The following is a 25,952-nucleotide window of genomic DNA, read 5'->3' on the forward strand; positions in this document are numbered from 1 at the left end:
TGGATGTTCTTCTCGCGCCACGATTCAGTACTGCGCGTGTCCCATGGTGTAGTTGTGCACCCGCAAAGTTCAGCAGCGGTTCGTGCGTCGCTGTGGCAAGATTCGCAGGTTCTCAACAGCTCAGCGATCCATTCTTGTTTGTCTTCTGATGGAGTGGATTTGTTGGATGCAGTCTTTCGATGTTTCCGAGTGGACCTTCTGGGTCTTTGAGTGGTCGCCCTGCTATACATTACAGCTTTAAGGATGTCCCCGGGAAACTCCAGCCCATCCGGATATCTCCTGGGTCTATGCTTACCCTCCCATTTCGTAGCATCGATCAGATTCGCGGTTATGCGGCGCGTATAAATTTTCTTACCCTTGTAGATCGATATTGCCTTGTGTAAAGTCGTCGCACGGTTGGTCACTGAACTCTTGGCGACTCTGGTGTACTTGAAAGTAGACAGATCATCCAAACGCTCTGGTAAGTTCTTCATTGTCGCGGTGGTGAATACGGTGAGGACCGTTTTCTGTGAGTATAATCCGGCTTCTTGCAGGGCTCAGCTTTGCACTTGTATGGGAATGCTGGCACGATGGCTGGTCTAAATTCTTTGCATTAGACAAAGGATTGATGCAACAAGGACATGGAGCGCTTTGTGTTTTCGCAAAAAGATACGACGCGCCATTGTTACAACAAAGGAGCATTGTGTGACTGCCTCAGATTCAGGTACATCCGCTTTCTAGGACACATACAGCAACTGAAAGATCTCATCCTGACTTATTGCATTGCTAACATTAATCAAGCTATGTAGACGCCAAACCTCCGTTCCAGTCTGAAGGGCCGGGAGGGGAAGTGGAGAGACCTCAAATGCCTACTGGGGGTCAGGGGAATATCATCGCGAAGCTAATCTTACAGAATCTTAGTTGAATCCGCTTTTGAACCATCAACACCATAGTCGTGAACGCGTCATAATTCGTCTGGAAACCATCAAGGCCGGACGAAGATTGTCAAGAGTGATCGTGAGTAAACGATTTCGGTATTTACAACTCATCCTTAGCAGCGGAAGCGGCCTTGGATGCCTTGGCACTAGCAGAGCTGGCGGAGGCCTCGGCAGCGTTGTAACCAGACTGAGCAGACTTAGAAGCAGCAGAGGCGGCGCTCTGGGCGGACTTGGAGGCATTGGCGGAAGCGGAAGCAGCCGATTTAGAGATCGAAGACGATGACGAAGAGGCAGCCTTGGCGGCAGCGCCAGTTGCCGACTTGATATTGGCGGATGCAGAGCTGGCCGAAGCGGCAGCGACATTGCTGGCAGAGCTCGCAGAAGCAGCGGCGGCATCAGTAGCGATGCCGAATTGCTGCTTGACGAGGTTGGTATAGTAAGCGAAGCCGTCGGTAGCCTGGGCCGCAGCGCTGTTGGCGTTGGAAGTGGCAGCGCCGTAGGCAGAGGCAGCAGTGGCTGAAGCAGAGTCGCCATAGAGACGAGCACGGTGCTTGCGGGCAAGAGCGATCAACTCATTGCGCTTGGAACCCTGGGGAACCTTGATACCGTTCTTGTCAGCCCACTCCTTGATCTGAGAGTCGGACCACGAGTCGAGGAGAGCATCGCTCAAGCTCTGCTGAGCAGCGGCGGCGGAAGAAGAAGCCTGAGCATAAATACCATGGGCGTTCTGGCTTGCAAGACGAGACTGGCGGCGGAGGCTGGCAATGAGAGAATCACGGGTGGAAGGCTGAGGAACGTTGTAGCCACGCTCGTCGAACCAGGTCTTCAGGTCAGAGTCCGACCAGGAAGCGTACAACCAGTCACCGGGGTAGTTGGCGGTCTCAGAGGCCTTATCGGCGACAGACTGGTAGTTCTCGCGGACAATCTTCAGAAGAGAGTCACGCTGACGGGGCTGAGGGACGGGAATGCCGTTCTTGTCGGCGAAAGCCTTGAGCTGTGAGTCGGTCCAGCTTCAGGAAGTTAGTAGATGCCAAAAAAGAGGGATGCATGGGATGCCTACCTGTCAAAGATCCAATCCTTCACACTACCGTAGGCCTGGTTGGCAGAGTCCTCAGTCTCGTACCAGTACGCCTTAACCTGCTCAACAAGGCTCTTCACGTCGTTCTCTGTACCCTTCTTTGCCTGCTGGCCGCGGGCAGTTAGGTAGTTCTGGAGAGACTTGACGTCCCATGATGAGTAAGGGCTGACGATCTTGTCATTCCAGTTGTCGGAAACAGTCTTCTGGAGGTTCTTGCGGTCTGACGGGCTAGGGTGGGGGATATTGTTGTCTGACAGCCATCGCTCGAGCTCCGTCTCGTGCCACTTGTCGTACACTGCTTAGTGGAGTTAGTATGAGCACGTGGGGCTGACGAGTGAGGGGAAAATGAGAAGTTACGCACCTGACTTTCCGAACCAGCTATTTGCTGTAGCCTGAGCAGCCAGAGCCACCACCAGGGTGGAAGTAAGGGAGAACTTCATGTTGGTGATCAATCGGTTCTATATGGTAGAAGCGATGAGAGGATTGATGAGGAGGTGCTGGTTTAGGATGGACAGCGGTGGGGGATAGGGTTGGGAGGTGGAAGGCGCGGCAGCTTAAGAGGGGAGCACAAATGCTTTGAGTGACGTACGTTAACTGTCACGCCTAGCGCACAAACAAGGTCAAGCTCGTCCACTGTGGGGCCTCTCCGCCAATGAAAGTGCCTACCGTCCCCTTACGGACGCGAACATCTCGCTCTTCTTTGCACAAATTGTGGCATCGCTTTCACGAGCCAATTCCTGCTCGCATTAACACTGGTGGCGCGAAGGATGACGATCCGCGGCTTGACATCAATTCCCGCACCCTGAAAGGCAGTGACACTATCGTCCCGTATTTCTGTGCAATTCGAAGCTTTCCCTTGTGGGCTGCAACGTGTTGTCATGGGATTTCAGGAATCTGCATCACGATCAATGTGGGGAAACTGCCGCTGATGTCATGAGATCCGTGCTGAAGCTATGGCCTCTCGCGGCCTAGAACGTACCATGATGAGCGAGTATTGCACAAAACATAGGCATTGATGCGTGATTGCGCTGCTCATAGCCTAGGCACTGGTGGTGTTGCAGTCCTACGGCAGGCGCACAAGATTACAGGTGTGAGCTTTCCCCTTAGTTTAAAGACATGATAGATGCATTACTTGATCCGTTATTTGATTCATTTGGGTTTGGGCGCCCTTTATACGCATGTGTGCAGTATCATTCATTAAGTCTCCTTACGGGTCACGGTCTCGTCCACCTTGTCCTGCGATGCGTTAGCCAGGCGCTCGGTGCTGTCGAAGCATAGTTATGACTTACCAGCCCAGAAGCTTTTCGGAACCTTGTCCTTCTCAGCCTCCTCACTACTGACCTGTTCGTGCGCCTTCTCAGCCCTTTGATCCATTTCCTGGTTGTGTTGTTTCACCTCCTCGCTTTCCGCCGCAGGAGTGCTCTCGTTCAGAATCTTGGGCTGGGCACCTTTGACTGACTTACCGTCACCTGCGCCAGTCTTCGAAGCTCCGTCGTTTGACTGGCTCTGCTGTTCTGGCTTCTGCTGGGACGATGTCGACGACTGACCGGAATCTTCGTTGGGCGACGAGGAGGATTGACCGCGTGCAACCTTTGGTGGTGGCGGGCCTGGGTGCTCAATATGCTCGCTCGGGTTTTGTCCTTGCTGCTGCGGCTTCTCGCCAGTTGGGTTGCCGTCGCCAGAGCCATAGTCCTGTGTAGCGAAACGGACCTGAGTGCGCGAAGAGAGTGCTGGGCGGACAACCGCTGGCCGAGCTGCCAGGCGCAGGAGAGGAATTGTTCGTATGAAAGGCATATTTGTGTGATGAATTGACCGATGAGAAGTAATGGAAGGGTAAGTAGCTTGAGAGAGCTGAATGTCAAGCTCACATTGCTTAGTTTAACGATGGCGTCATCATTGACAACGATCTACGTGAATGAATCCGCCAACGACGCTCACGTTCCACAAAGGGAGCAAGCGCTTGTTGATCACAAGTGATTGTAATCTTTAAAGCTTCGTATGAATCGTGTAAAATGAGAAACGAATGAACAAAGGGTATCCTATGCGCATGCTCAAAAGAAAATTCATGTCAGACTCCCTCCAGATCAAATCAGGTCAAAGCAACCCGACAATGTCAAACATGCTCCATATGCACCTTCGCTGAAATGCAAAGCAACCAGAGTGTACAAGACAGAAGTGTTAGAATGCATGCGCTCAATCAATGCCAATCATAGTCCCATCGCACCTCCAATCATCAACCTCGACACCTGCAGCTTGCGTGTTGGTCGCCTCTGGATCGACCTTGATGTGGCTGAGCCATGTTCCCACTCTGTTGGCGCCACGCTTCGATCCGTCAAGAGACAAGCCTGCCATAGCAGACGAAGGTGCTTCCGCGGGTACGTATCGAGCCACCGGAACCGGAGCGGCAGCCTCGCGCACAACGCGACGACTATTGGAATAAGATGGGCGAGGCGCAGGCACTTGCAGAGGTCTGTGAGCAGCGGAGGCAACGACAGGGCGGACCTGATAGGAGTCGTTCATGTGATGTCCACCAGTATTGCCGAGGCCGTACACTTGTACGTTTGCGACATCGCCACGGTTGAGACTCGATGCTGCGATGTTTGGGGGGTATAGGTGGCGTTGAGACTGTAAGTGAGCGGCTAAAGCTCCCTCTGCTTGGTCTCGAGGACGTTCACGTTCGCTGCGATGCCGAGTGCGACTGGTTCGTGTGCTTGACCGGCGGGCCAGAGGAGGTGAAGGCTCTTCGGTGATCTCAATGACCTCCACACCATTCTCAAGCCTGCTATAGGGTGCACGCACTTCATCGGGCCGGTCTCCGTCTGGTATGTGAGAGTAGTCAAACCAGGGACAATTGCATGTCTTCCAGGGCAGCGCGCACATCATGCAGAACTGTGCGTTGCAACGGCTGGAGGATGTTAGTGGATGTCAGGGTAATACGCCGCTTTGAACTTACCAGGTCATATGGTTACAGCCTTCCTTGAGCTCAACCACAGCCTTGCACTTGTAGCACCTCTGCCAGCCTTTCTCTTTTGCCATTTCCACCATGCGCTTCGTGTCCTCGTCCTTCGGACATTCTCTTCTTGTATGGTATTTGCTGTTGCACAACACACATACTTTGGTGCTACATCGACCGCAGCGAGCATACTTCCTTCCCGTGGTCAAGTCAACACGGACCTTGTTCGATTTGATCCATTCACCACAGCCTTTGGCCGGGCAGTAGAGATTCTTGCTGGCCGTGTACTCTTCGAACTTCTGATTCCAAAGCCTCTTGAACTTATCATCAAACAGACGGTCGACATGCTTCAATGGGATATTCTCTTTGGTGCAACAGCGTGGAGGCATATGCTGAGGGTCGTTGACGGACAGACTGAATTGCCGTTTCAAGCACGAGTGACACATGCGATGGCCGCAGGCTAGTTTTGCCGTCTTGTTGGCAGGAAGGTCGTCATTCATACAGATGACGCAGTCAACGCTGGTGTATTCTTAGTACAGTGGACAATGGGTCAGCAGGGCAACTCTACCGTTGAACTTCTTTGATCGATGGTGAACGCGGTCCCGCCCTAAATAATGTCGCAAAAATGCCTCCAGAGTTTCTTCGCGTTGGCTGTTCTCGGGTTGAGAACGACCTTATGATGGGAGCGGCGGCAGGAGTGGCCGACAACTTGACGGCGCTTGGGTGTCGGCTAGACCTTGTCGGCAAGTATTTACTGCCATGCTCTCGGGTAGATGTGCTTCTACTTCTGGTGAGCTTGTTGCTGTCATGACGATGTAAGATGCAATACCTGCTCAATTTCGGATCCTCAACCCGACGCGAAGATCCGGAGCCTGACCGGGGTGTATATGCCGTTCGACTTGAAGACCCGCCTTCGTCGCTCCTCTTCCGCCCTGAGGGCCTCCTTACTTCGCTCGACTTTGGGCGGCCGTACACATAGTCCTCTTCCCTGTCAACTTCCACTACCTCCCTCTTCTTCGCCTTCCGCGTGCCATCTCGCCTCAATTCTCGATGGCTACTGCGGGGGGTCTTCACGCTCTCAACGCGCACATCATGCGCCATACGATCTTGATCGCGATGTCGATCGCTTTCAGGCCTGGAGTAATGACTGACCCGCCGCGCTCTGATGTCATCTATATCAACTGCTGCCTCTTGCCGCGCCTCCTCTGCTCGACGACGTTCCCTGCGCTCCCGCTTGGCTGCGTATTCGTCGTCGTCGTGATCGCGACTTCGGTGTCGGCGATGATGTCTACTTTCTCGGTCGTCGCGCGAATATTCGTCGGCGTATTGGTATCGTGTGCCTGCCGCATCGCGATGCCCGGCCATCACCACCAGCGTGCAGGGTTATATTGGGGGCCCGGACAGCGCCAGCCTACGAAGTCACAGGTTCCGACAGACCGCAGGCAGGCGTGCAGGCGGACGTACAGGAGAGGGGTTGGGTGGGAGTCTCTGCAGGCGTGATTGACGAACAGCCACCTGCAGGCAGGTTGAGCGTGCCCAAGCGTGCATCAGACGAACCGCACACTCCAACCAGCGACCGCCGCGTTGGGCGGTGAAGCGCGAAGAGGAGCGGCGTGAACGGTCTCTCTATTGATCAGTGTGCCCGCCGGTGCCTTCCCAGCCGCCCGCTCCTAAGGGTTTCGCTAAAGGATATTCGTCTAGCGGCAGCAGGGATGTCGCTGCGTGCATGTCAGGCGTCGACGTGATGGCTGCCAGCTGTTTGGGAGCAGACACCAGGTGATAAAGAGCATGTCGCCTGGCAAGCAGCAGAAGATGCGTTTTTGGGCGTGTCCGCAAGAAGTGCCACCAATCGTGGAACAAGCGGCAAACTGGACGCAGTGTGTGTCCAGCATGCGTCAGACTCCGTCGCACTGCCCCATTTGGGCTGCAAGCTGAAATGCAAGCTGCTGAGTCGAGTCGAGTCGCCACAACGATGCGAAATGTTTATTGCATAGTTCCTGAGATCTGAGAGTGCCTGAACACGGCACTTCTCACTCTTCAGTCCTTCTCGAGCGTAACCTGAGTGGAGACCTCCCACTTCTGTCCTCCGCCACCATAGCTGCCACCCAAACGGTTCCGTACCATGCTGCCAATCCGGTCGCGCAGACGTCCTATCTCATCTAGCTTACGTACCCGTACCTTCAGATTCGCCTGGCATAGTCCGTAGTGTACCTGCCAGAACTTTGCTTCTTCAACCGCACTTACAGCTGGGTCCGTTTCAATGTCGTACATGACATCGGACACTCCTGGACCCGAGTACGACATCAGCAGCATCTTGCCCAGTGTCCATCCTTGGATCCACCCCAAAGCGACCATGCAGATCGCGACAGAAAAAGACAAGGAGCGGTCTAGCCAGACATACATTTGAATGCTCAGTAGGGGAAGAAGCAGTAGTAGGGCCGAGCAAGACAAAGTTAGGAAATGCGAAGGGTTGCTTAAGACCGAGGGGAGGTTCGCGATCGCGCCCAGTCTCATGACTTTGCCAATGCGAGCGTGATTCTTCAGCAAGATAGCAGAGATAAGCGTTGAAACAATGCCACTCAGAGCTGCGAGATCGATGCTGCCCGGTGAGACTCTCTCGTGTGCATCGGCGTGGTGCGCAGTATGTCCGCCGGAATTCTCCAAAGCATGCGTTAGACCATGCGATATGAGGTCTAAGCCCATGAACAAAAGCCCAACAGACATGCCCAATCCCGCGATGACTTCGAGGCGCTCGAATCCGAAAGGATGGCGGATGCTGGAGCGCTTCCAGACCTCGAAGTTTGACCCAACGTCGACCGCAACGCACAAGAATGCGCCGAGGGCATCATAAAAGATGAGGCGAGACAGCACCGTCAGCGCCAGAGACTCGTGAGAGCCCCACTGTACGAGCCCTGCCACAAGCAGATGACCAAAACACCAAGCCAGTCGCAGCTTTTGGTCCTTTGACATGGATGTTCGATACTCTTTGAAAGTCGGGATCGGTAAGGACGCGGGGAGTTGGAGAGGAGCGCGAGGTGCCGGCTCAAGGAAGATCTGGTGGGACACGCTGCTATGCTTGTACTTGTGTCCTCGTCTTCTGCCGATATCCTACAGCAATTAGCAAATGCTCTGCAATCGGACGAACTTATCCTACATTCTGCTTCGGTTGGCCTGGCTGGTAGGTGACCGACTGGAAGTTGAATGGGTTGCGTGCATTCTCTGTCCCACTCATTGAAGGCGCATCCACATCGGTGCCGCTCATGGCGCTGGCGGGAGTATATGGGAAGGTCGCACTCGCTGGTGTGTACAGAGTCGTGGGCGTCGCGCGCTGCGAGACAGAGTCGCTAGGCCCCAGAGTCGCATACTGCTTGGAGGGAAAGGTCGCTGACATTGGAGAGAGAGCATTCGGGTCGAATCCTAGCCGTCTGGCGGACAGCTCGCCTTCAAACCCAAGTCCAACGGGCAGCTGCGGCGTGTGCTCGTCAGGAGGCGGCGTCGGCGTCCGCGGCGGGAGCGGCACTGTGTTCGAGGCCATGGCAGCGGCTCAATGTGCGACGGCTGGAGGGCGGTGGCTTCAGCGACGACACATGCGTCCAGGACTCGCAGATAAGAGAACTAGATAGACCCCAGACGGGAGGCTGAGGGGAAATTGAGGGTGCCTTCCACATGCAGACTGATCGTGTTCGGTGTGGACCGCTGCACCAATCAATGGTCTCCGACGCCGCGCCAGGGGTTGATTGAGGCTAATGAACGTCACCGGCAGCGTGTTTGGCACCATAATGCGCTACGCCATCGTTCTTGATAGATTGGCTGCGAAACATGACACTTCTGACCTGACAGGCGCAGCGCATGGCCTGTGTGCGCCTAAGTCATGAATCACGGGCACGCTTCACAGCAACACGGCAGTGGTGACGCGACCCAATCCACCGAGGGCGAGGCGAAGGGAGGCACGTGGGATGGGAAGAAGCAAGAGCACAAGCGCAGTAAATCTGGAGGCATATTGGGTGGTCTTTCGTTCTTGAGGTCAAAAGATGGCTCCAAAAAGTCGTCGTTGAAGTTGGATGCAGAGGATGAGGGCCAGATGGAGGACACGGAAGCTGTACAGGGACGCTCCTCCCTTGCAACTGCCTTGCGCCAAAACGGGCAGGCTCGAAAAAGAAAGGGATCGCTGAGGAAAGCAGCCATGGCGAAGATGCGTGAACGCAGTGGCTCGCTGCGCAAGGACCGGACGCTGGTAAAACCGCCGGTTATCACCACGACCATGAGCACGGCTTCACTTGCGGACAACGACACCACGCCCCGCCGCTTCAGCTACGAGAACGCCCCACTCAACTCATCCTCAGATAGTGGGTGGTTGTTGCCTGAAAGCAAACTGTCTCAGTCCATGCTTGCACCCAGCCTCGAGGCTGTAGAACACCCCCGCCTGCTGGCCTCGCCTATTACCAGCCCACTTGGCCCATACGCATCAACAACGGACGAAGACGAAGCTCTATCCTTTTATCGCCCTCCAATGTCTGGAGGCAGCAACACCATGTACAGCTTATCTGCGCAAGATCCCACCGTCCAACGCCGGCGCTCGAATCGATCTGATCGGAGAACGTCACTGACGATAGTCCAAACGTCCGCCGACCTCGAGGATGGGGACGATTGGGACTACAGCGAGACAGAGTGGTGGGGTTGGGTTGTGCTTGTCGTAACATGGATTGTTTTCGTGGTAGGAATGGGGTCATGTCTAGGAGTCTGGAGCTGGGCATGGGATGTGGGTGAGACGCCATACGCCCCGCCCGAATTGGAGGACGATGAGTCGCTACCTATTGTAGGATACTATCCGGCACTCATAGTTTGTACGGCAGTCATGAGCTGGGTGTGGGTAGTGATTGCCTGGGTTGGTATGAAGTACTTCCGGCATTCGAAGATGGTCGGAGACGACTAATGGACTACAATTTTAATCACCATCAGCCATTCTTCCCAAGTGGCTTACACTGCCATGCAAGTTCGAGGGCCAAAAACGATTGTATAATCCAGTGCGTTGGAATCATTTGTATACGCGTTCAGATTTCTTTGACCAGCAAAAAGAAAGCAGATCTTCCCATAGACACCATATCCAGCAAAAATGATGTTGGAGTGATCCCGGAAGAACCGGGCACTGAAGCTTGTCGCTTCTGTGGATCGAACACAGTACCTCCAGATTTAATGACTGAACTTCAGTCTGGCGCTCTCCCAAGTGAGCTAAAGCGACTGAATGGATTGATGGAAAAGTCAGAGGTTATCTCGTATATAATTTATCTTAATCTTTATCATCATCCGTTTAATATTTGATCTCAGCTTCATAGGTAGTCACTCGTCCATTTGAATTTTCTGCTTGGTAGAGATCCCACCGACGTGTGGGTTACGCGTCACTAGCCACATGCGCTAAACGCGTCAACCGAGACGAAGTGACACGAGCTTCTGGTGCATCACGAACTCAACATTCGACCAGCTTGTAGACGCCATGTACAGCGCTGGCCTGCGGTAAATCATGCAGCATTCACCACTTTCCAATCCGTTAGCCACTGTGGCCCAGCTCGAGACCTCGGGGTCGCAGCTTGACGGTATTCCACCAGATCTAGAAGACTCGGTTCGTTATGCTGGCGCGCGACTTACACAAGCCGCCGGTATACTACTCAGGCTACCCCAGGAGGTCATTGCACAAGCCATGATCGTTTTCATGAGGTTTTGGGTCGGCGCGGACGGAGGAAGTCTGGCGGAGTTTGATGCTGGCGTATGTCCGACGTCCTCATACCGTCTGTACTTGGAATATCCTGACAGCGTCACAGCAAGTATCTGCTTCCTCGCTATACCTTGTTACGAAACTTTCCGCACACCCTAAATCAGCGCGCAGTCTCATCAACGTATACGCTTACCTCGATACGTTCCCTCTTCCCCCAAAGTCGATCGAGTTAGAAGAGAACAAGGCCGATCTATGCTATGTTTCTGAAGGAACATACGAGCGGAGACGAGCCTCACTCTTCGAGACCGAGCAGCGAATATTGAAAACACTCGGCTTTCAAGTGCAAGCGAACCTGCCGTACACCCTCTGCATCACGTACATGCAAGCGCTGGACATCTTTACACACCCGCGCGCCTCAGAGCTTGCCAAACGCGCCATAACACACCTGAATACTGCTCTCTTGAGCCCTCAACTTCTTTACCTCACTCATCAACCACCAAGCCTAGCGACCGCCGCGATCTATCTTGCAGCGAGAGAAGCGGGCATTAAGTTGCCAGAGGTAGAATGGTGGGAGGCATTTGATACAAACAGAGAAGAGCTCGGTTTCCTCTGCGTGGGTTTTTTGAGCACAGAAGGGTTCGTTGCGCAGGAAGAAGGAAGATGGGCTGGGCGAAGGGTGCCTCTCACAGTTGAAGGGGTACTCGAGGAGATAAAAACGCGGAAAGAGGAGAGTGGTGCCTAAGAGATGACAGGTAGTTACCTTCATCGACCAATCTTCCTGCGGATGGGTGTACATTCTGCTCACGGTACAATGATCTAGAAGTTCATTGTTCGGAGTTGACTCAGCACAATGCGTGGTGTTGTACAACAAACGCCATGAAAAAGTCTCCAGTGTTTTCACTGTGCAATCGTGCCAGGAATTCTGGCGACTTTGCTGCTTGTCACAACGCCTTTGTTCCTTAGCAACCGCGATGTCATATATGAGTAACCAAGAGTTGCCGTGTCGTTTTGGGCCTGTAGAAAACTTCAACTCCCAGAATCACAATAATGGCTACATTGCAACTGGTGCATGACGACTCAGGATATGTTTCCGAGCATAGCAAAGGATGCGCGGTGATACTTCTGCGTGCCAACGATACAGATGTTCGAGCTCAGCCAACCGACAGCCCTTATCATTGGGAGATTCCTGCAGTGCGTTACAGCAGATTATCTGCCTGGGTCAAAACCTCGTGGGGACAAACAAACGGGATAGTTCGGCTGGGCTCCGCTGCTTGTACCCTGAATCGCAATACTGCCATTCGACGGAGTGGCAGAGGACGCACATCTCAGGGTGCTGACTGTTCAACAAAACCAGTGTCCAAAATGCCAGCTGCTATGGTCAAGAACAGCGCGAGTCACCACGGCGAGTTATTGTCGACGCCCAGGATGCATCGCAGCTTTAGTTTTGAGGATGAGGAACGGCATGAAGTACTGAGCGCCCCTTTCGAGGTTTGGGAAGAGGAAAAGGGAGTATCAGAATCAACAACAAGTGCTAATTCTGGACCCAGTCGATATTGCGAGTGTCAGTGTGCGCGCTTTCACGAGCAACTAGACGAAGAACCTCGCATTGCTCAAACCTTCTCAGAGATCCTAGGTGAGCCTTTTATTCCCACAGCCCTTCTGGGAAGTGAATAGGACCACACAAGATCACGGAGCCAGTCACGTCATGTGCTCAGGTGGAGTTAAGGTTTATGAGGTATACCTTCACATGTAGAGTTTCTAAGTTTCTGATTTCCGAGAAGTCTACGCTGCTTAGCCTCTTAATTTGTCTATTTTCAACGTGACTTCCCGAAAACTGAATGTGGATTACTGCGAAGAAGCTGGTCTGTCGTGGTGGCTTGCTTTGGTACAAGGTAAGAGCACTCGTCACATTAAGCAATTTTGGCAGCACGCGGCTTTCTCTCACTCACGGTATTCTTGATTCACTCGACTTCTCGTTTGCCACCCACTTCTTACATTCCAGTTTTACACACTTCGTCTCCTGCTTGGTTGTTGCCGGTACATACCTACTTCTTGCTACGGCAGCCTCTATATAACAGCGTTATCGGTGCTTGCCATATCGTACGGACCTTATCCGTGGGTCCGTGGAGCAGATGTGCGTCTGGCCGACTTTATATCAGAATCAACATCCCACAGGGCAATGATGCGGACCCTGAAACAATACAGAGCCACTTAACCGTCGTAATAATGGTACCCACCTGAATTATTCATACTGTTTCTTGGTCGAAGGGACCGGGACCATCCCAACAAACATCATAAGGCCGTGACAGACGGAGCACCTTAAAGGTCCTTGTTCTAAGACATTATTCAATAACTATGGAATCACAAGCCTCGTGCAAAACCAGCCCGACTCCAAAGCTTGTGTACTTAAAAACAGCTGTCCATTCGTTATGCAAAGATAAAATCATCTCTTCCATGGCGCCTGAAACTATACTCGCGAACTGCAACGAACCGCAGTCAAACACGAAGAACTGGATCGAACTCATTCCACTCTTTCCCCACAAGCAAACCGCTAGTCTCACATCGCGCGTGGACACAATCAAAGAGACTCTCGCAAACATCAAGCCAAAGATCGATGTTCGGCGTCAGCTGTTGGCTCTTTCGGAAACAAGCGGCAAATACTGCGCAACATGCGGTCGCTATTCAGCAAAAGTCTATTGCAGCACATCCTGTCCTCTCCGACGAGGCGACCGTGGATGGCATAGATACGACAAGACTTGGGTGTACTCTGCAAGCCGGGATGTACAAGTTTTTGAGAAGCTTGAACGCGATGTCGACACTTGTGGTAGTAAGGCGAACAAGCGAACAGTGGAAGAGTGGGAGGTCACTGCCGCAGATCTTGTTGAGCGAACAGAAGACTCTCCACAAGGCCATCCTATCCGAAAGACGAAGACCGAGTGTCCCGGCTTCGACGAGAACTGGACGTTCGAGGGTCATTGGGGTAAAGGTCCTGGCATCGAGATTGAGCTTGCGCCGGATGAGGTCAACGAACCTGCCCAAATAGAGACGTATGTTGAGTAGCAGTACGGTCAGTAATTCCAATAGCTGATCTATTGCCGTCTTGGATCGCATGCAAAGACGTGTTGTCCCATCTGTTGACATAGAGGAGTCTTAGATTTTGATAAATGTGATCTGGAAGTCATGGGTCAAAATCCGAGAATCATCACTCGTATGAGACGCATCTATGGGAGACATAATGGTGTTCAATCATTACTACACGATCTCGCATCGTCACCGGCTCTCGTATGATATATCGCTACGCCGAAGCGGACCGATTCATGACGACTACCATCCCAATAGATGTTTGTCTAAAGACTAAGAGCCTCAAATTTCAGCAGCGGATGCAACAGTGAAATAGAAACGAAGCAAAGTCTCACACAGACCTGTTGCATGTTCAGATAGCCCGAACTAAATGAAGAGCAGTGTGAAGGACGGAAGCGCATCTCGGTTTTATTCTCAAGACACTGCAACCACATCTCGACACCAATGTATTATGATATTGAGACACCACTCCCCCTTTGATACTTTTTCGATGCTTCATAAGCAGACAGTATTACCAGGACGCCGAGAGACGTAAAGTATTCGCGTCCCGACTCGTCTCTATTGTCATTTAGTCTATCGCTTATTTTCGAAATGGTGAGGATTACACAGTAGAAAAGGACCTCCCAGCACAACGTTCACCTTCGAAGAACAGGCGTAGCGCGCTTCATCATAGTTGGCTTGACAACCGCTGATCTGGGTGCCAAGTTCTTAGTGGCAAAAAACTTGTGCGCGAGGGCTTCTTTGGGTTGGATACGCTTCTCGACATTCATGTGAAGTGTTCCGTTCAACATGTCGGCAAAGTCGTTCAGTTCAGTAATGGTGGGACCGCCCTGTGCGATACCTCGGGCAGCATCGTGGACTCTGGACTTGATATCACGACTGATTTTCTTCTGCTGCTCAATTTTGCGTACTGAGAGCTATTTAATGTTAGCAGGCGGTTCGTGTGTATGCCTTATCTCGATCCATACCTGGTTGTATTGGTCCACTTCACGACTGATGAATTTCAGTGGTGGCCCGGCCTCGAAATGCTCGAGTACGTTGTTCAAAAGACCTTTTTTTAGGAGTTTCTCGCTTGGCCATCCAAGACAGTCCATAAATGCTTTGACCATCTGATTGTTCGACCGCCCAGTGAATAAAATCTTGCCAGTCCAGAGTTCGTACACGGTGCAGCCAACAGCCCACATGTCAACTGCATAACCAATCTCCATGCCAAGGATGATCTCAGGTGCACGGTAGAATCGACTGACCAGATATTCGGTGCGTTCAATGACATCTCGCTTGTCGACAGCCGTGCCAAAATCAGCCAGCTTGACGGTCTTTTTGTCAGCGGAAACGAGGACGTTATCGGGTTTCAAGTCGAGATGGATGACCTGACAATTCTGCAAATGTTGCAGGCCAAGAAACATCTGCCTTGCGTACGTTCGAACAGCCGATAGCGCAAGCCCATGACCATTGGTCTCTTCTTTGAGAAGATCCCTCAAGTTTTTGGACATGTGCTCGAAGATGATGCAGAGATGACCTTTGTGGTCGAAAGAGCCAAGGAGTCGGACGATGTGGCGCTTATCGTGTGGGTCTGCTTCGTTAACCTTTTGCAAGAAATCCATCTCCTTCTGACTAGCCTTCCGCATCAACTCATTCCTGCGAATCATCTTGATTGCAACGAGCCTGCCACGCTCTTCATTGCTCCCCGCTGAAACCTCTTCGGCTTGTGCGACGTTGGCGAAAACACCACGGCCTAATGTCTTGATCATGCGATAATGACCGCCATTTACCAACTCGTTATTGATGATCTTGTAGTATCCTTCCGGATCATCCCAATTCTCGAGCAACTTTTCGTCCAGCACAGTGCCCTTTGCTGGACCTTCTCGTCCCACTTCCACATCCTCAGCCTCTTCTTCGTTCTCACTGAAATCGAACATATCAAAGTCTTTCTGCTTGCTCGCTAGAGCTACCTCTCTGGCTGGTAGAGTGGAGAGTAGCTGAGGGTCGGTTTCGCTATAGGCATTTGACGGTAAATCTGACTTTGAATTTTTTGTGAGTGCGCGGTTGCGATCGTCTAGCATGTCCTGGGTAGGATCGTAGTCAGCTGCTGAGGGGCTGGCCACTGCTGGGCTGTTTGCACGACTGTCCTGAGCGTGTTTGTCGATGATCATAACATCAGGAGATGGTGGGACAGAGTCTAAATCGCCAGCTCGGGGCGAAGGGAAAGGCGACATCGCAGTGTCGATAGGCGCTGGAGAGCCGACATCAAAAGTAGAGTTTTCAGAAGCGCTGGTAAGCACCGCCTGTTGCAACAGACTGTCTTTGGGCTTTTTCTCGGCTGCGGCTCGAATGGCCGCCCACCTGCGGCGTTTCTCCTCTCGAGTTTCTTGCGTCGGGGCCTTTTCTTCGACCAGTGTTACTTCGGGCTCACTTTGTGTGTCACGCCTTGTCTTATTAACGATGTACGGACGAAGCAGCTGTGCTTGTACCTACATCTGAACGTCTTCCTTCAGCAGTTTTGCCTGCTTTCCTTGCTGGTCGTGAGCGCCACGCTTCTGTGCGTCGCGCGTCATCTCCCGGTTGACTTCGCCGACTCTACGGGTATTGCCGCCTCGCTCAGTATCACGGTCGCCTGCAACTATGTCGTGACCAAACCCAGGTACGATGGGAATATGGGTGTCAACCTCAGCATATGAGATGGACTTGACATGGGGAGTTTCGCTTGAGTTCTGCGTTGCTTTCACAAAGCTTGGCTGAGACTGCCCATTCCTGATGTCATCTGCGTATGATCTCCGTGAACGATCGCCATGTCTGCTGCGATCAGAGTTGTGGCGCTTCTCAGGCCGACTGCCACGGGGTGGTGATGCCTTGCGCTTTTCCTGGGATCGTGAGTCGCTACTGTCGTGACCTCGATCGTTGCGGCCATGTCGATATGGCGAGGGAGAGCGATCATGTGCGCGCTTGGTCCGGTACGGTGAAGGTGAGCGTGTGAGCTTGCGACGATACGGCGACGGTGAGCGACTCAAAGTGCGGTAATTATAACCTGGGTTGTCAGACAATGTCGCAAAGGTGCATTGTGACAAGTCGAGCTTTACCGCTTCTGTCTGAGGGGTCATCGAGTCCAGAGACCCTGCTAGAGCCGTTAATCGCAGTTCTGGCGCGCTGACTGAGTGTGTTTGCCTTGTGGTGGTCGACAACTTCGCCTTCCGAAGATGAACACGCCATGTTGGCAATCTGGATCACTGCAAGCTTCGGTAAGAAAGCAGAGCAAGTTCAGGACGTCAGCTTGCGTCTTCTTGGACAAAGATTAAAGTGTCTTTAGCACTGACTGGGAGTCCCAAAGCTGGAGTGCTTGGCTTGCAGATGCAGCGTGTAAGTGGGCAAGGGAATACGCAGGGAATGGGCAGGTGCAATCGCGATCAGAAGCCAAGCGCATGTGTAGATACTTAGAAGGATACGCGCGACGCGTTGGTGATGACTGCCGCGGTCAAAGACTGCGTAGTTAGAAGCAGGCGGAATGTAAGTGGGGCCTGCCGCCTGGGCGGCAACATCACGTGACCATGAGACAGCGACCTTTGTGTTCGATACCAATTGTCAAATAGAGCTAGAGCTTCCTAACCATTTTTTGTGTGCGTACTGTGGAGCGAGCAGACCCTGCCATTACTTAAAGTCGCTTAAGAAATAGCTATTGTGCGGATTCCGGCTGCTCGGGCATCAATTTGTTAGAGAAGCTTCGGCAACTGATAGCGGATAACAATCATACTTAGGTAGCAATCGTCGCTCGGGTGCAAGTAGGCCCGAGTGAAGGACGTAGATTATTGGCACTATCTACCTAAGACGTGGTTGTTTCCAATAACTTATCTAAACGCCGTATTGAGGGTAAGGGCACGATGGCCGTAAAGGTCCTTGTGCTTGCTGGCTGGCTACAAGGCTTCTCAGACCTGAAGGAATCTGAAATAAGATTTGCGATCGGTCCTTGGACCTAAGCTGTAATGATGCCCATCGTACGATATGCTCGTACACGGTCGAAATGGGCCGGTGTCTGGGCAGAAGAAGGCATCCGGTCCCATCCTACTCAAACGTGTTCAATTACTCGTGTACGAGTAAAGGCTCATGCACGAGCAGTCATGTGACTATGCGAAGATCACATTTGCCTCAAAGTTTAGTGTGGACGCGTGTCAACGGAAACAACCTTGGAAGAGGTGGCTGTGTGATAACGTACTCATGCAGGTGCCCAAATGACATGAGACTCACGTTATTTGCCACTAAGTATATTAGCAGATGTCCGGTCGATCTCGTAAAAGAGTTCTATCATTGGAAAGCACCAGCTCGGGAGCTGCGGCATACACGTGACTCTTGAATCTGCGCCCCCGAGGAGAAGGTCTTATGAGCAAGTTTAACGAAAACGCTCCGCACGAATCAGAGCACGTTCACGCCGCCGGCGGTGACTTCCGGTCCGTCACCTCGAGCTTCTGATTCGTTGATGTGCAAATCGCATAGAACTTCTGACTCATGGTACTTAAACGGATAATATCGGTAAATCGGTCGGGCGGGTGTTGATCGCTTGAGCTTCTTCACCACATCGTTCCGACAATTATCGGACGTTGTACTGTATAGACAAGCTTACCAAACTATTCACGGCCATGCAAGCGAACGCAACGTGGAAGGCAGGCTCTCAAGTCCGTTGCACGCACTGGAAGAAGGTGGGCACCTGCATGTGGCCGTTAGTGGCAGTCGAAGCGAACAACGATCAGTCCGACTGAGGGGGTCAAAAACGTTCCAAAACGTTCAGGCTCATGTTCGTTAGGGCTAGTAAACAAAGGTTCTGGCTAGATGTCTTGAGATGTCAATTTTACAGTAATGGCGTTTATGAGTATCTTTGGAATTTCCCATGTTGGCGTACATTGAGATGGTGGGAGTTCTCGTCGATCTCAAAGACCAGATGCGGAAGTCAAACAGTGAACGCTTCCGGCACAGACCACGAGTTCGGATTTCCCATGGCTGGTATAAACCCGCCAATGAACAGTGATTATTGCCGTAAAGCGCTTGATTACCCCTTCGCCAGTGAATCGAAGTAAACTATCTGTTAGGTTTGCAGCACAGCAAAATGCGCCATAGGTCGATAGGTCGTACGACAATCCCCAAGCTTCTGGAGACTGTAACGTGAAACCCGACTTGGCAGGTTAATCCAAAACTTGCACACATCGAGTGAAAATGTCCTCATGTGGCTGCTGGACATACGCAATGGACTGGCGGGAGACGCCGTAGAGGCTGACAATGGATGTAGCCGATACAAACTTGCGGCAGCAATCACGAAGAGTATATTGTAGTTTGCCGCGAATCCAGCGCCATGAACCTAACATCCGTAGTCTAGAGGCGCCACACAGATCACATCTGGCATGTTAGATCCTAGTGTAGGTAGACTCTAAAGAATGAATTGAGCATGCACTTGCGGATATTAACTAATCGACTGGTGAGGGTGGCGGAGCTAACCACAAGGTCTGGAGTCAGCTCCGATGGCGCTGATGGGCTGAACAGCCGAGAAAGGGACCCCTGGGAAGCACCGGCACGCTGGAACCCCCCAGTGCCAGGGAAACCTGCGACGAGAAACCAACTCAGAGGAACAAGCGTGTACAGAGTGCGGCTGTACTCACGGATCTGCGGAGTGGCATCGTTAGTACGTGTTGACGTACCCTAAAACTCGACCGTAGAGTGATCTGGACCTCATCGTCATCGTGTCCACACATGCGCCTGAAGGGCTAGTCCGATCTTCTGCAAGTTGCCGTCATGCCTGGATTTCGGTTCTATTCCAGAGCGGCCTTTGCTATGAAAAGCCTCGACGCATTTGACGTGGGTGTCGAACATTGATTGGAGCAGAAGGCTTTGGATGATGCTCCGGAGAACCCCACTGTGTCGAAAAGTGCCTTTGTCCAGTGCTTACCTCTCTGTTGCATTTTCAGGGTACCGTTACCGCAAACCAGTTCGTCATTGAGGCTGCAATACGAACTTGGTGGACACTGAGGTACCACTGTTATCACTCGACGCTTGATTACCTGGATACCGCAGAAGAAAAGCCGTCACAATACTCAAGCTAGTCAAGAGATTTAGAGTTGTGAGCTCTGGATACGATGTGCCTGACTATACCTAATTGCGACAGCAAGCTTGCCTGAAGTGGTGGGCCTCCATGAGAATTTGCAGCGCCTGGATATCTGTCTGTGCAAATAATCAATGTTCTTTGTCAAGCTGTCTACAGCGCCGTTGACTAGAGGCAGTAAGGTGATGTCCGAATTTCTTCTCGTAAGATATCTTCTTGAGATTACCTAGATACTTGTGATGCGACAGCCCAGAAGGCGCGGCCAAAAACTCGGCGAGATGCAGCTGCATTGAATGAGGATCAAAGGGTCCAACCAACAGACATGCAGCCAATGTACCTGGCATTGAAGGCGATCTCGTCAGTAGACTCGGGAGCGGGCGATCCAATGGATTACTCCACATGATTAGATTGAAGGGTCGACTTGCTCTTTGTGGTCAAGGCCAAAACACTACTTTGAACTGTTGCTCAACGTTAATAAGAAGATTAGCAGACAATGAAGAGCCTTCAATGCGAAGGGCAGACGGAGATCCTTGTCTATTGTAGTAACCCGCTTCGCGTTAATGAGCTCCGGTATACTCTCACCGCTCTCCGCCCATCGGGCATGTACCGAGTACGGTAGAAGCGATGCGCATATACGCCCCATAGCTTCCCGTCTGCTCCATTGATGAAGCTCGGTTGCACTGGCAAGTCCTGTCGGGGCAATCAGGCCGCACTGGGCCGCTGGCTTCAGAACTGCAAAGGTTCCGCTCCCGTTGTCGTAGAGATTGCCGAATGTGAAGTAGGGGAATAACGGCGTTACAAAACTTGAGATTGATCGGAGGTCTTCGATGCACTAATGCGGGTTGCGGGTCGCGGGCTAGCACGTTCCTGCCCAATGCTCAGATCTTCCGAGGGATGAATTGGTGGCTCGGAGGACCCAAACTTCAGACCTGAGGGCTCATGGATGCGGCATTGGCAAGTCCATGAGCTACGTCACGGGAGCCAGGGCAAGACATATGGAGAATGGCACTTATGGGCAATCCTTACTGCGGCGCAGCAGTGCAACCAGCTGAGCCCTGTACATCGGACCGAATACCCATTATCGTCCTGCCAGCTTGGGCCAGCGAGACACCCCTCGTTTGCTGGACAAGCTTGAATGACATGCAGCCCAGTGTCCACAAGTCAGTGAAAGTATGTAAAAACGGGTCTCGAACACGGTTGGATGATGTCGTGCCCAATTCAATTGACATACGAGTATCGCACGTCACTTTGTTAGGTAGCTTGTGAAGAGACGATCACCAGACCTGATTTGCGTGATCTCGGTGATGCTGAACCATGTAAAGGGTATGGCGGTGGCGCACTCGGTGACAGTCGCGAAAGACAAATGCTACCAGCGAAGAGCAGTCTTGGAAAAGGCAGCTCGAAGGCCCTATCGAAGCTTGTTGAGTTTGGATACCTAGGGTAAACTCGTATGCCTTGTTGACATTTTGGAAAACGGCCGTTCTGGCCTAGTCCGACAGAGCTGCCGTCCGCTAAGCCGTCTTCCCCGCGGTCGCTGCTGTGGTGCGCTAGGACGCTAGATCGACCTGCGTCGCCCATCTGCTGGGTGTTCAAATGGGCGACGCATTTGAAACCTCGTTCCAGCTCCGAGTGCTTGTCAGCAGTTCCGCAATAGCATTGGGCTAAGCGCTAATCTTTTACTATACTCGTTGCTTGAGGAGTCGATATACAGTGTAAATCCCCGAACAGCAGGGCTGATCGGCCACATGCTTTCCGCGGATAAGATTCCTCTCGTCTCTCAGACATCGATATAGCTTTTTCTGTCCAACGTTTCGCGTAGGGAAATGCTCGCATTCATGCCTCCACAATCAAATAATTCGTCTCCTGGTAAGCTTGCACTGGTGCTACTGAATGGACAGCCATTGATACTTTGCAGGGGTCAACTACTGGTATGGCAGTCACAGCCTGCCAGATGCGTTGGAAGGATTACCACAGGACAACCCGAACAATCCACGCATGATGCGTCGAGCATCAGAGGCCGTGGTCCAAGCAACAGGCTTTCAGAAGTACGTTTACGCCTTTCTTTACTCTGTACCATGCTTCTCGCTCCCGACGACCCTGCTTTACCGGGTCTCGCGATTTTCAATCTCTCGTCAATTGCGTCGCGGTCTTGGTCGGCGCTTCTTTCCGTCCATATGGGGTCCAATTCGTCAGGGTTGCAGCCAGAACATCGACACTTCCCCACCTTGCGAACCCCAGGATCCTCGTCCTACCATACGTGTAGACGTCATCAAACATATGCCTTTTCCACAGGAATGCGATCTGAGTCGGTCGCAAGGCATCCGATATTGCCAAGGAGTGGTTGCAAATCTCTGTGGAATTGACTTTTCGGGAAAGGATCTGCAAGGCGACAAACGCACATGGATGCGCGCGGTTCTGGACATCCATCACGACACATGGAATCGCGCCCTTGCGTCCTCCTGATCTCCTGACCGGCTTCCATTCGACGGCACACGCATGTCTCCGGACATTCAACCTTGAGCTGGTCATATTGCCGGAGGAGGAGACTTGGAGCTTGCTGCGGCGGGGTTGGAAATACGACCGATGTCGCCTACGGCCGGCCACATTCCGCCGATCAACCCTCATCTTGAGCACCTTGTAGACCCGGCACTTCTGTGACTTTCTTGTCGATCCACTCTAGAACCTCGCTGACAAAAATACCAGTCAGGATAATTGGGATCAGAGTCAAGGCCAACTCCACCTCGATCCTTCTCAGTCAACTCTTGTGATTCGCCCGCAATCAGCGGCTGCGATCGCAGGACACAAAGCCCCGCTGGCCCCCAAACAGGGACTTGGAGGCGCTCTTGCGAATGCCCGCGGCCAACACTCGTCTCCAATATCTGGCACCTATGCACTGCGTACTCCTCGTGGGAAAATCACGTCCATAGCGTGCGAAAGCTGCCGAAAGCGCAAATCCAAGGTATGCGCTTTCCACTAGCAGGCATACACAACATTGCTGACAAGCCACCCAAGTGCGACGGTGTTCGACCGAAATGCAACACGTGTCAGTCGAAAAATCTCACTTGCGTGTACGATGTGGCCGAGGATGGCAAGACAACAACGCAACTGCGGGCCCATGTTAGGCGACTAGCAAAGGAATTGGATGATATGAAATCGGTCGTGTCGTTATTGGCCATGGCACCAGACAGGGCTGCGGCAGCAAACTGGGCATCGGAGATCGAGAAGAACGGTTTCGCTCACCACTCGGTCGATGAAATCAAAAGGGCCCTTGGGGTAAGCTTAACTTGAGCCATACCAAGAAATCGTCTGACAGTTCAGGATTCGAACGAGCAAACACCAGCACTCCAGGAGCAGGAATCGTTCGGTACGCCCGGTAGTGAGCATTTTGTGGGGCGCATGCCGAACTTGGGCGCATCTTCTTATGATGGATCCTCACGCGAAGAAAGGCAGGTCCAGTACCAGTATCTAGGCGAGTTTGGACGTGTATATTAACAGGTCCAGAAGTCGAGAACACAGCCAAACCGCTTTGAACTTTGCGCCCGATTCTGTCGTTGAAGGCGTGACGCCCATGAATCCATCACCGATGATCCTCGAGACCGCCGCGAGCGCCCTGAGCAAATTTGGTTTCGACTGTGCGTACTACCGGAGAACAAAACAGGATCTCCTGGCGAATGGTTGGAGCGAGGCGCAGGTGTTCGGGAGGTCCGAGATAGATGTCGACTCTCTGTTGCTGGGCTTTGCCGATCCTCAAGATACACATCCCGTCCCAGCGTGGTGCGCACGAACAGTGAACAGGATTCTTCCAACTGCAAATCTACCCGTCCGGCTTGCTTCAACGTGGATGTTGACCAAATCGATGCGCGTAAGTGTGGCCCACCGTGACAAACGGCAACATAGCTGATGATTCCGCAGTGGCTGATCTGGCCGAGCGTGGAGAATATGAATTCACATCCGGAATGGCTGATGCCTCCGATGGGCAAGCAAGAAGTATCGCCATATGATATCTTGATCGACCTTGTTCCTTGGTAGGTCCCGACGTTCGGCTTTGTAAGGACGGACACTAACTTTCCATAGGCCACAAGTACGGCGACTCTTATATCAACATCCTCAAGAATTCTCGGTCGGTCATTTGGTAGGTGCTATAGGCATCACATGGCCCTATGCGGACGATGCTTGCCACTACTGGGATATCGAAGCAGGCTGCACGCGCATGACGCCCTTGTTCGAAAGCACTGTTGCCGACTTGAACAACTGGACCCTGGATCCCAAGATACTAGAGATCATGCCTCAGTTAGAAGGCATGGTGCCGATAAAACCAGTGCGAGCTTAGTCGATAGATACCATTGTGGTTTATGGGGGTAGCGATTTCTTGTGGCGCTTGGTTGTAATCCTTCACTGTACTGGGCCTATTCTGCATATATTCCTGGATCTTTGCTCGTCGCAGGAGCTCGCGCGTAGGAGGGTAGCATAGGATTTTTTATTCCGCATTTTCAGGGGCGCAAGGATGGAGTTCTGCAAACCGCAACGAAGTCGTAAGCAAAAGACGATAGAGACATTCGTTGCAGGGTGTACATATACCAATAGATCATATCAAGTCATCTTAAAATCCGGGCTGTAGTTGCATATGACTCTGATACTCGGAGAGCAAATTGTGGCAGCACTTTCGACTCTAGCACCCTCTTGATATGTATTGTGATGCCAAGGCCCACACGGAAGGAGCCATCCGGCCGACGATCGGTGGACTTGCCCTGGATCTCTGCCAGGGCGCGTCCTTCAAGGCCCCCACTCCTAATATCGGGTGATTCATAGCTGCACCTGATCGACTGGCCGAGTCAGATCACCGTGGTCAGGACGTTCTACTGGAGGAAGAAAACGTGGTGCGCGCGGCTGCAACGCCCAGTCGTGGTTTCAGGTATGCCTGAATATGCCTGGTCGTTGCTTTTTACATCTCTCGGCACGAGAACTATCCCCGCGGCCCTGGAAAACGATAGTAAGTGTCCAACGCGTCGTTGACCGATAATACAATCAGTAATTAGCGATTCGGTCCAGACATACGGGAGGTTCGTGGGTCGGACCGCGAATGTTGACCGAAGGATTCATTCTAACAAGAACAGCCGCCGACTGTTAGTAACAAAGTGGAGCTGGTGTGTATAGCCTACCCCACAGTTATTTCCGTAGGCATCCCAGGTTCCTATAGACCATGATGGCCTGTGACTGCGCAGGTTTTTCGACTTCACTGTCCGTCAGTCAGTCCGTGTGAAACAGGCCATCCACTGGATCACCAGAATGCCTGAGCCTGCGGGGCGTTGCTTCATCGACGGGCGCGAGCGCGAGGGAGACGTGCGTTCCCGTTCCCGCACACCGATCACGCACGATCGCACGTCCAACACTGTCGGAGGATTGTCGCCAAAGTTGAATTTTCGTCAAGCGTCGTGGAAGTTACCGTTTGTCGTTGTCGCTGCTACGCTGTGTCTATGCGAGCAGCTCGAGTGATGAGGGGTGCGGTAGCCGGCATAAATGAATCAGCTGTGGATCTGTGCGACCAAGTAGTGCCAACACGACATCTTCCAGATCCTTGCAGGACGCATTGTTGGCGACAAGAACCGACGTCTGAACAGGTGATAGGGTCAACGAAGGAAGCCAGGCGGCTCGTTGCCTTACCATTACAATGGATCATGGCCCACTGGCCGGAGCCTTATGGCGAGCGGGCCGGCGGGCTTGCGTGACAGTCCACAAGGATGCAAATCCTACAAGGCGTTCAGACCTGAAAAGACTCAATCCAGACTCGCAAAGCTCATGGCTCCCTTCGCGTCCACTATCGTCCTGCCAAATTTGACGCGAGGGATGATCGTGATCCATTTGTAATCCGACATGGCCATGCCTGGACAACTCCGAAAAATCTTTTGACCTCCAAGCGCGCTTTCCGGTGCAATCGTGGTATCATACTTCTTCTTAAATTTTGCCTCCTTCTCTTTCTTGGTTTGTGCTGCACTGTGATATTGTACTCTCCGTACATGGCCTTGCTGTCGTATCTCGTATTCGCGTGTGTGTTTTCGACCATGGTTGGAACTTTGCTCAAGAGCATCTTTTTAAGATCAGCAGCAACAACAGCAGCGACATGGGAAATGATATATGAA

The 25,952-nt window shown here is 52.4% G+C and overlaps 9 protein-coding genes and 1 non-coding gene across 10 annotated transcripts; 4 read left to right on the plus strand and 6 right to left on the minus strand.

The window, feature by feature from the left end:
• Nucleotides 1-697: 697 nt before the first annotated feature.
• C7974DRAFT_442291 (uncharacterized protein) lies at nt 698-2,435 on the minus strand (the record flags this gene model as incomplete). Its single annotated transcript, XM_046145402.1, has 3 exons — nt 698-1,927; nt 1,978-2,293; nt 2,357-2,435. The coding sequence occupies 3 exons, from the start codon at nt 2,433-2,435 to the stop codon at nt 1,018-1,020; spliced, it is 1,305 nt and encodes a 434-aa protein (XP_045993352.1). The 3' UTR covers nt 698-1,017.
• A 621-nt stretch (nt 2,436-3,056) lies between these two features.
• On the minus strand, nt 3,057-3,821 carry C7974DRAFT_401983 (uncharacterized protein). Its single transcript, XM_046142644.1, has 2 exons — nt 3,285-3,821; nt 3,057-3,231 (listed from the first exon to the last, which is right to left on the minus strand). The coding sequence occupies exons 1-2, from the start codon at nt 3,787-3,789 to the stop codon at nt 3,203-3,205; spliced, it is 534 nt and encodes a 177-aa protein (XP_045993353.1). The 5' UTR covers nt 3,790-3,821; the 3' UTR covers nt 3,057-3,202.
• A 114-nt stretch (nt 3,822-3,935) lies between these two features.
• On the minus strand, nt 3,936-6,747 carry C7974DRAFT_47050 (IBR domain-containing protein). The gene is made up of 4 exons (XM_046146468.1): nt 5,778-6,747; nt 5,517-5,729; nt 4,949-5,467; nt 3,936-4,900 (listed from the first exon to the last, which is right to left on the minus strand). The coding sequence occupies exons 1-4, from the start codon at nt 6,311-6,313 to the stop codon at nt 4,189-4,191; spliced, it is 1,980 nt and encodes a 659-aa protein (XP_045993354.1). The 5' UTR covers nt 6,314-6,747; the 3' UTR covers nt 3,936-4,188.
• A 1-nt stretch (nt 6,748) lies between these two features.
• Nucleotides 6,749-8,622, minus strand: C7974DRAFT_46839 (cation efflux family protein family). Its single transcript, XM_046146393.1, has 2 exons — nt 8,103-8,622; nt 6,749-8,056 (listed from the first exon to the last, which is right to left on the minus strand). The coding sequence occupies exons 1-2, from the start codon at nt 8,481-8,483 to the stop codon at nt 6,986-6,988; spliced, it is 1,452 nt and encodes a 483-aa protein (XP_045993355.1). The 5' UTR covers nt 8,484-8,622; the 3' UTR covers nt 6,749-6,985.
• A 9-nt stretch (nt 8,623-8,631) lies between these two features.
• On the plus strand, nt 8,632-10,183 carry C7974DRAFT_401987 (uncharacterized protein). The gene has a single exon (XM_046142645.1). It carries the CDS (start codon nt 8,820-8,822, stop codon nt 9,879-9,881), a length of 1,062 nt encoding a protein of 353 aa, XP_045993356.1. The 5' UTR covers nt 8,632-8,819; the 3' UTR covers nt 9,882-10,183.
• On the minus strand, nt 10,103-10,187 carry C7974DRAFT_t103. The gene has a single exon. It is a non-coding gene; the product is annotated as a tRNA-Phe (tRNA).
• Nucleotides 10,188-10,341: 154 nt separating this feature from the next.
• C7974DRAFT_401989 (cyclin-like protein) lies at nt 10,342-11,738 on the plus strand. Its single transcript, XM_046142646.1, has 2 exons — nt 10,342-10,709; nt 10,765-11,738. Exons 1-2 carry the CDS (start codon nt 10,467-10,469, stop codon nt 11,398-11,400), a joined length of 879 nt encoding a protein of 292 aa, XP_045993357.1. The 5' UTR covers nt 10,342-10,466; the 3' UTR covers nt 11,401-11,738.
• A 1,374-nt stretch (nt 11,739-13,112) lies between these two features.
• C7974DRAFT_416682 (uncharacterized protein) lies at nt 13,113-13,718 on the plus strand (the record flags this gene model as incomplete). Its single annotated transcript, XM_046144010.1, has 1 exon — nt 13,113-13,718. The coding sequence occupies one exon, from the start codon at nt 13,113-13,115 to the stop codon at nt 13,716-13,718; it is 606 nt and encodes a 201-aa protein (XP_045993358.1).
• Nucleotides 13,719-14,273: 555 nt separating this feature from the next.
• Nucleotides 14,274-17,246, minus strand: C7974DRAFT_47096 (dual specificity protein kinase-like protein pom1). Its single transcript, XM_046146481.1, has 3 exons — nt 16,215-17,246; nt 14,708-16,166; nt 14,274-14,656 (listed from the first exon to the last, which is right to left on the minus strand). The coding sequence occupies exons 1-3, from the start codon at nt 16,835-16,837 to the stop codon at nt 14,375-14,377; spliced, it is 2,364 nt and encodes a 787-aa protein (XP_045993359.1). The 5' UTR covers nt 16,838-17,246; the 3' UTR covers nt 14,274-14,374.
• Nucleotides 17,247-21,650: 4,404 nt separating this feature from the next.
• C7974DRAFT_319254 (uncharacterized protein) lies at nt 21,651-24,145 on the plus strand (the record flags this gene model as incomplete). The annotated part of the gene is made up of 8 exons (XM_046138704.1): nt 21,651-21,681; nt 21,731-21,924; nt 22,496-22,774; nt 22,828-23,088; nt 23,134-23,270; nt 23,320-23,677; nt 23,728-23,840; nt 23,890-24,145. The coding sequence occupies 8 exons, from the start codon at nt 21,651-21,653 to the stop codon at nt 24,143-24,145; spliced, it is 1,629 nt and encodes a 542-aa protein (XP_045993360.1).
• Nucleotides 24,146-25,952: the final 1,807 nt, after the last annotated feature.

The sequence above is a fragment of the Boeremia exigua genome (assembly GCF_020726555.1).
Source record: "Boeremia exigua strain MPI-SDFR-AT-0100 chromosome Unknown C7974scaffold_11, whole genome shotgun sequence".
In the NCBI taxonomy this organism is placed as follows: domain Eukaryota; kingdom Fungi; phylum Ascomycota; class Dothideomycetes; order Pleosporales; family Didymellaceae; genus Boeremia; species Boeremia exigua.

What these genes read in the sequence shown, in the direction of transcription:
- C7974DRAFT_401983 (XM_046142644.1), bottom strand. Translation starts at nt 3,789, where the DNA reads ATGCCTTTCATACGAACAATTCCTCTCCTGCGCCTGGCAGCTCGGCCA. An exon ending in TCCGAAAAGCTTCTGGGCTG is followed by an intron (nt 3,232 to 3,284) that starts GTAAGTCATAAC and finishes AACGCATCGCAG; the next exon opens with GACAAGGTGGACGAGACCGT.
- C7974DRAFT_47096 (XM_046146481.1), bottom strand. Translation starts at nt 16,837, where the DNA reads ATGACCCCTCAGACAGAAGCGGTAAAGCTCGACTTGTCACAATGCACC. An exon ending in CTGAAGGAAGACGTTCAGAT is followed by an intron (nt 16,167 to 16,214) that starts GTAGGTACAAGC and finishes TAATAAGACAAG; the next exon opens with GCGTGACACACAAAGTGAGC. An exon ending in AAGTGGACCAATACAACCAG is followed by an intron (nt 14,657 to 14,707) that starts GTATGGATCGAG and finishes AACATTAAATAG; the next exon opens with CTCTCAGTACGCAAAATTGA.
- C7974DRAFT_46839 (XM_046146393.1), bottom strand. Translation starts at nt 8,483, where the DNA reads ATGGCCTCGAACACAGTGCCGCTCCCGCCGCGGACGCCGACGCCGCCT. An exon ending in CAGGCCAACCGAAGCAGAAT is followed by an intron (nt 8,057 to 8,102) that starts GTAGGATAAGTT and finishes TAATTGCTGTAG; the next exon opens with GATATCGGCAGAAGACGAGG.
- C7974DRAFT_401989 (XM_046142646.1), top strand. Translation starts at nt 10,467, where the DNA reads ATGCAGCATTCACCACTTTCCAATCCGTTAGCCACTGTGGCCCAGCTC. An exon ending in TGGCGGAGTTTGATGCTGGC is followed by an intron (nt 10,710 to 10,764) that starts GTATGTCCGACG and finishes ACAGCGTCACAG; the next exon opens with CAAGTATCTGCTTCCTCGCT.
- C7974DRAFT_401987 (XM_046142645.1), top strand. Translation starts at nt 8,820, where the DNA reads ATGAATCACGGGCACGCTTCACAGCAACACGGCAGTGGTGACGCGACC.
- C7974DRAFT_47050 (XM_046146468.1), bottom strand. Translation starts at nt 6,313, where the DNA reads ATGGCCGGGCATCGCGATGCGGCAGGCACACGATACCAATACGCCGAC. An exon ending in GAGGATCCGAAATTGAGCAG is followed by an intron (nt 5,730 to 5,777) that starts GTATTGCATCTT and finishes CACCAGAAGTAG; the next exon opens with AAGCACATCTACCCGAGAGC. An exon ending in GGCTGTAACCATATGACCTG is followed by an intron (nt 4,901 to 4,948) that starts GTAAGTTCAAAG and finishes AACATCCTCCAG; the next exon opens with CCGTTGCAACGCACAGTTCT.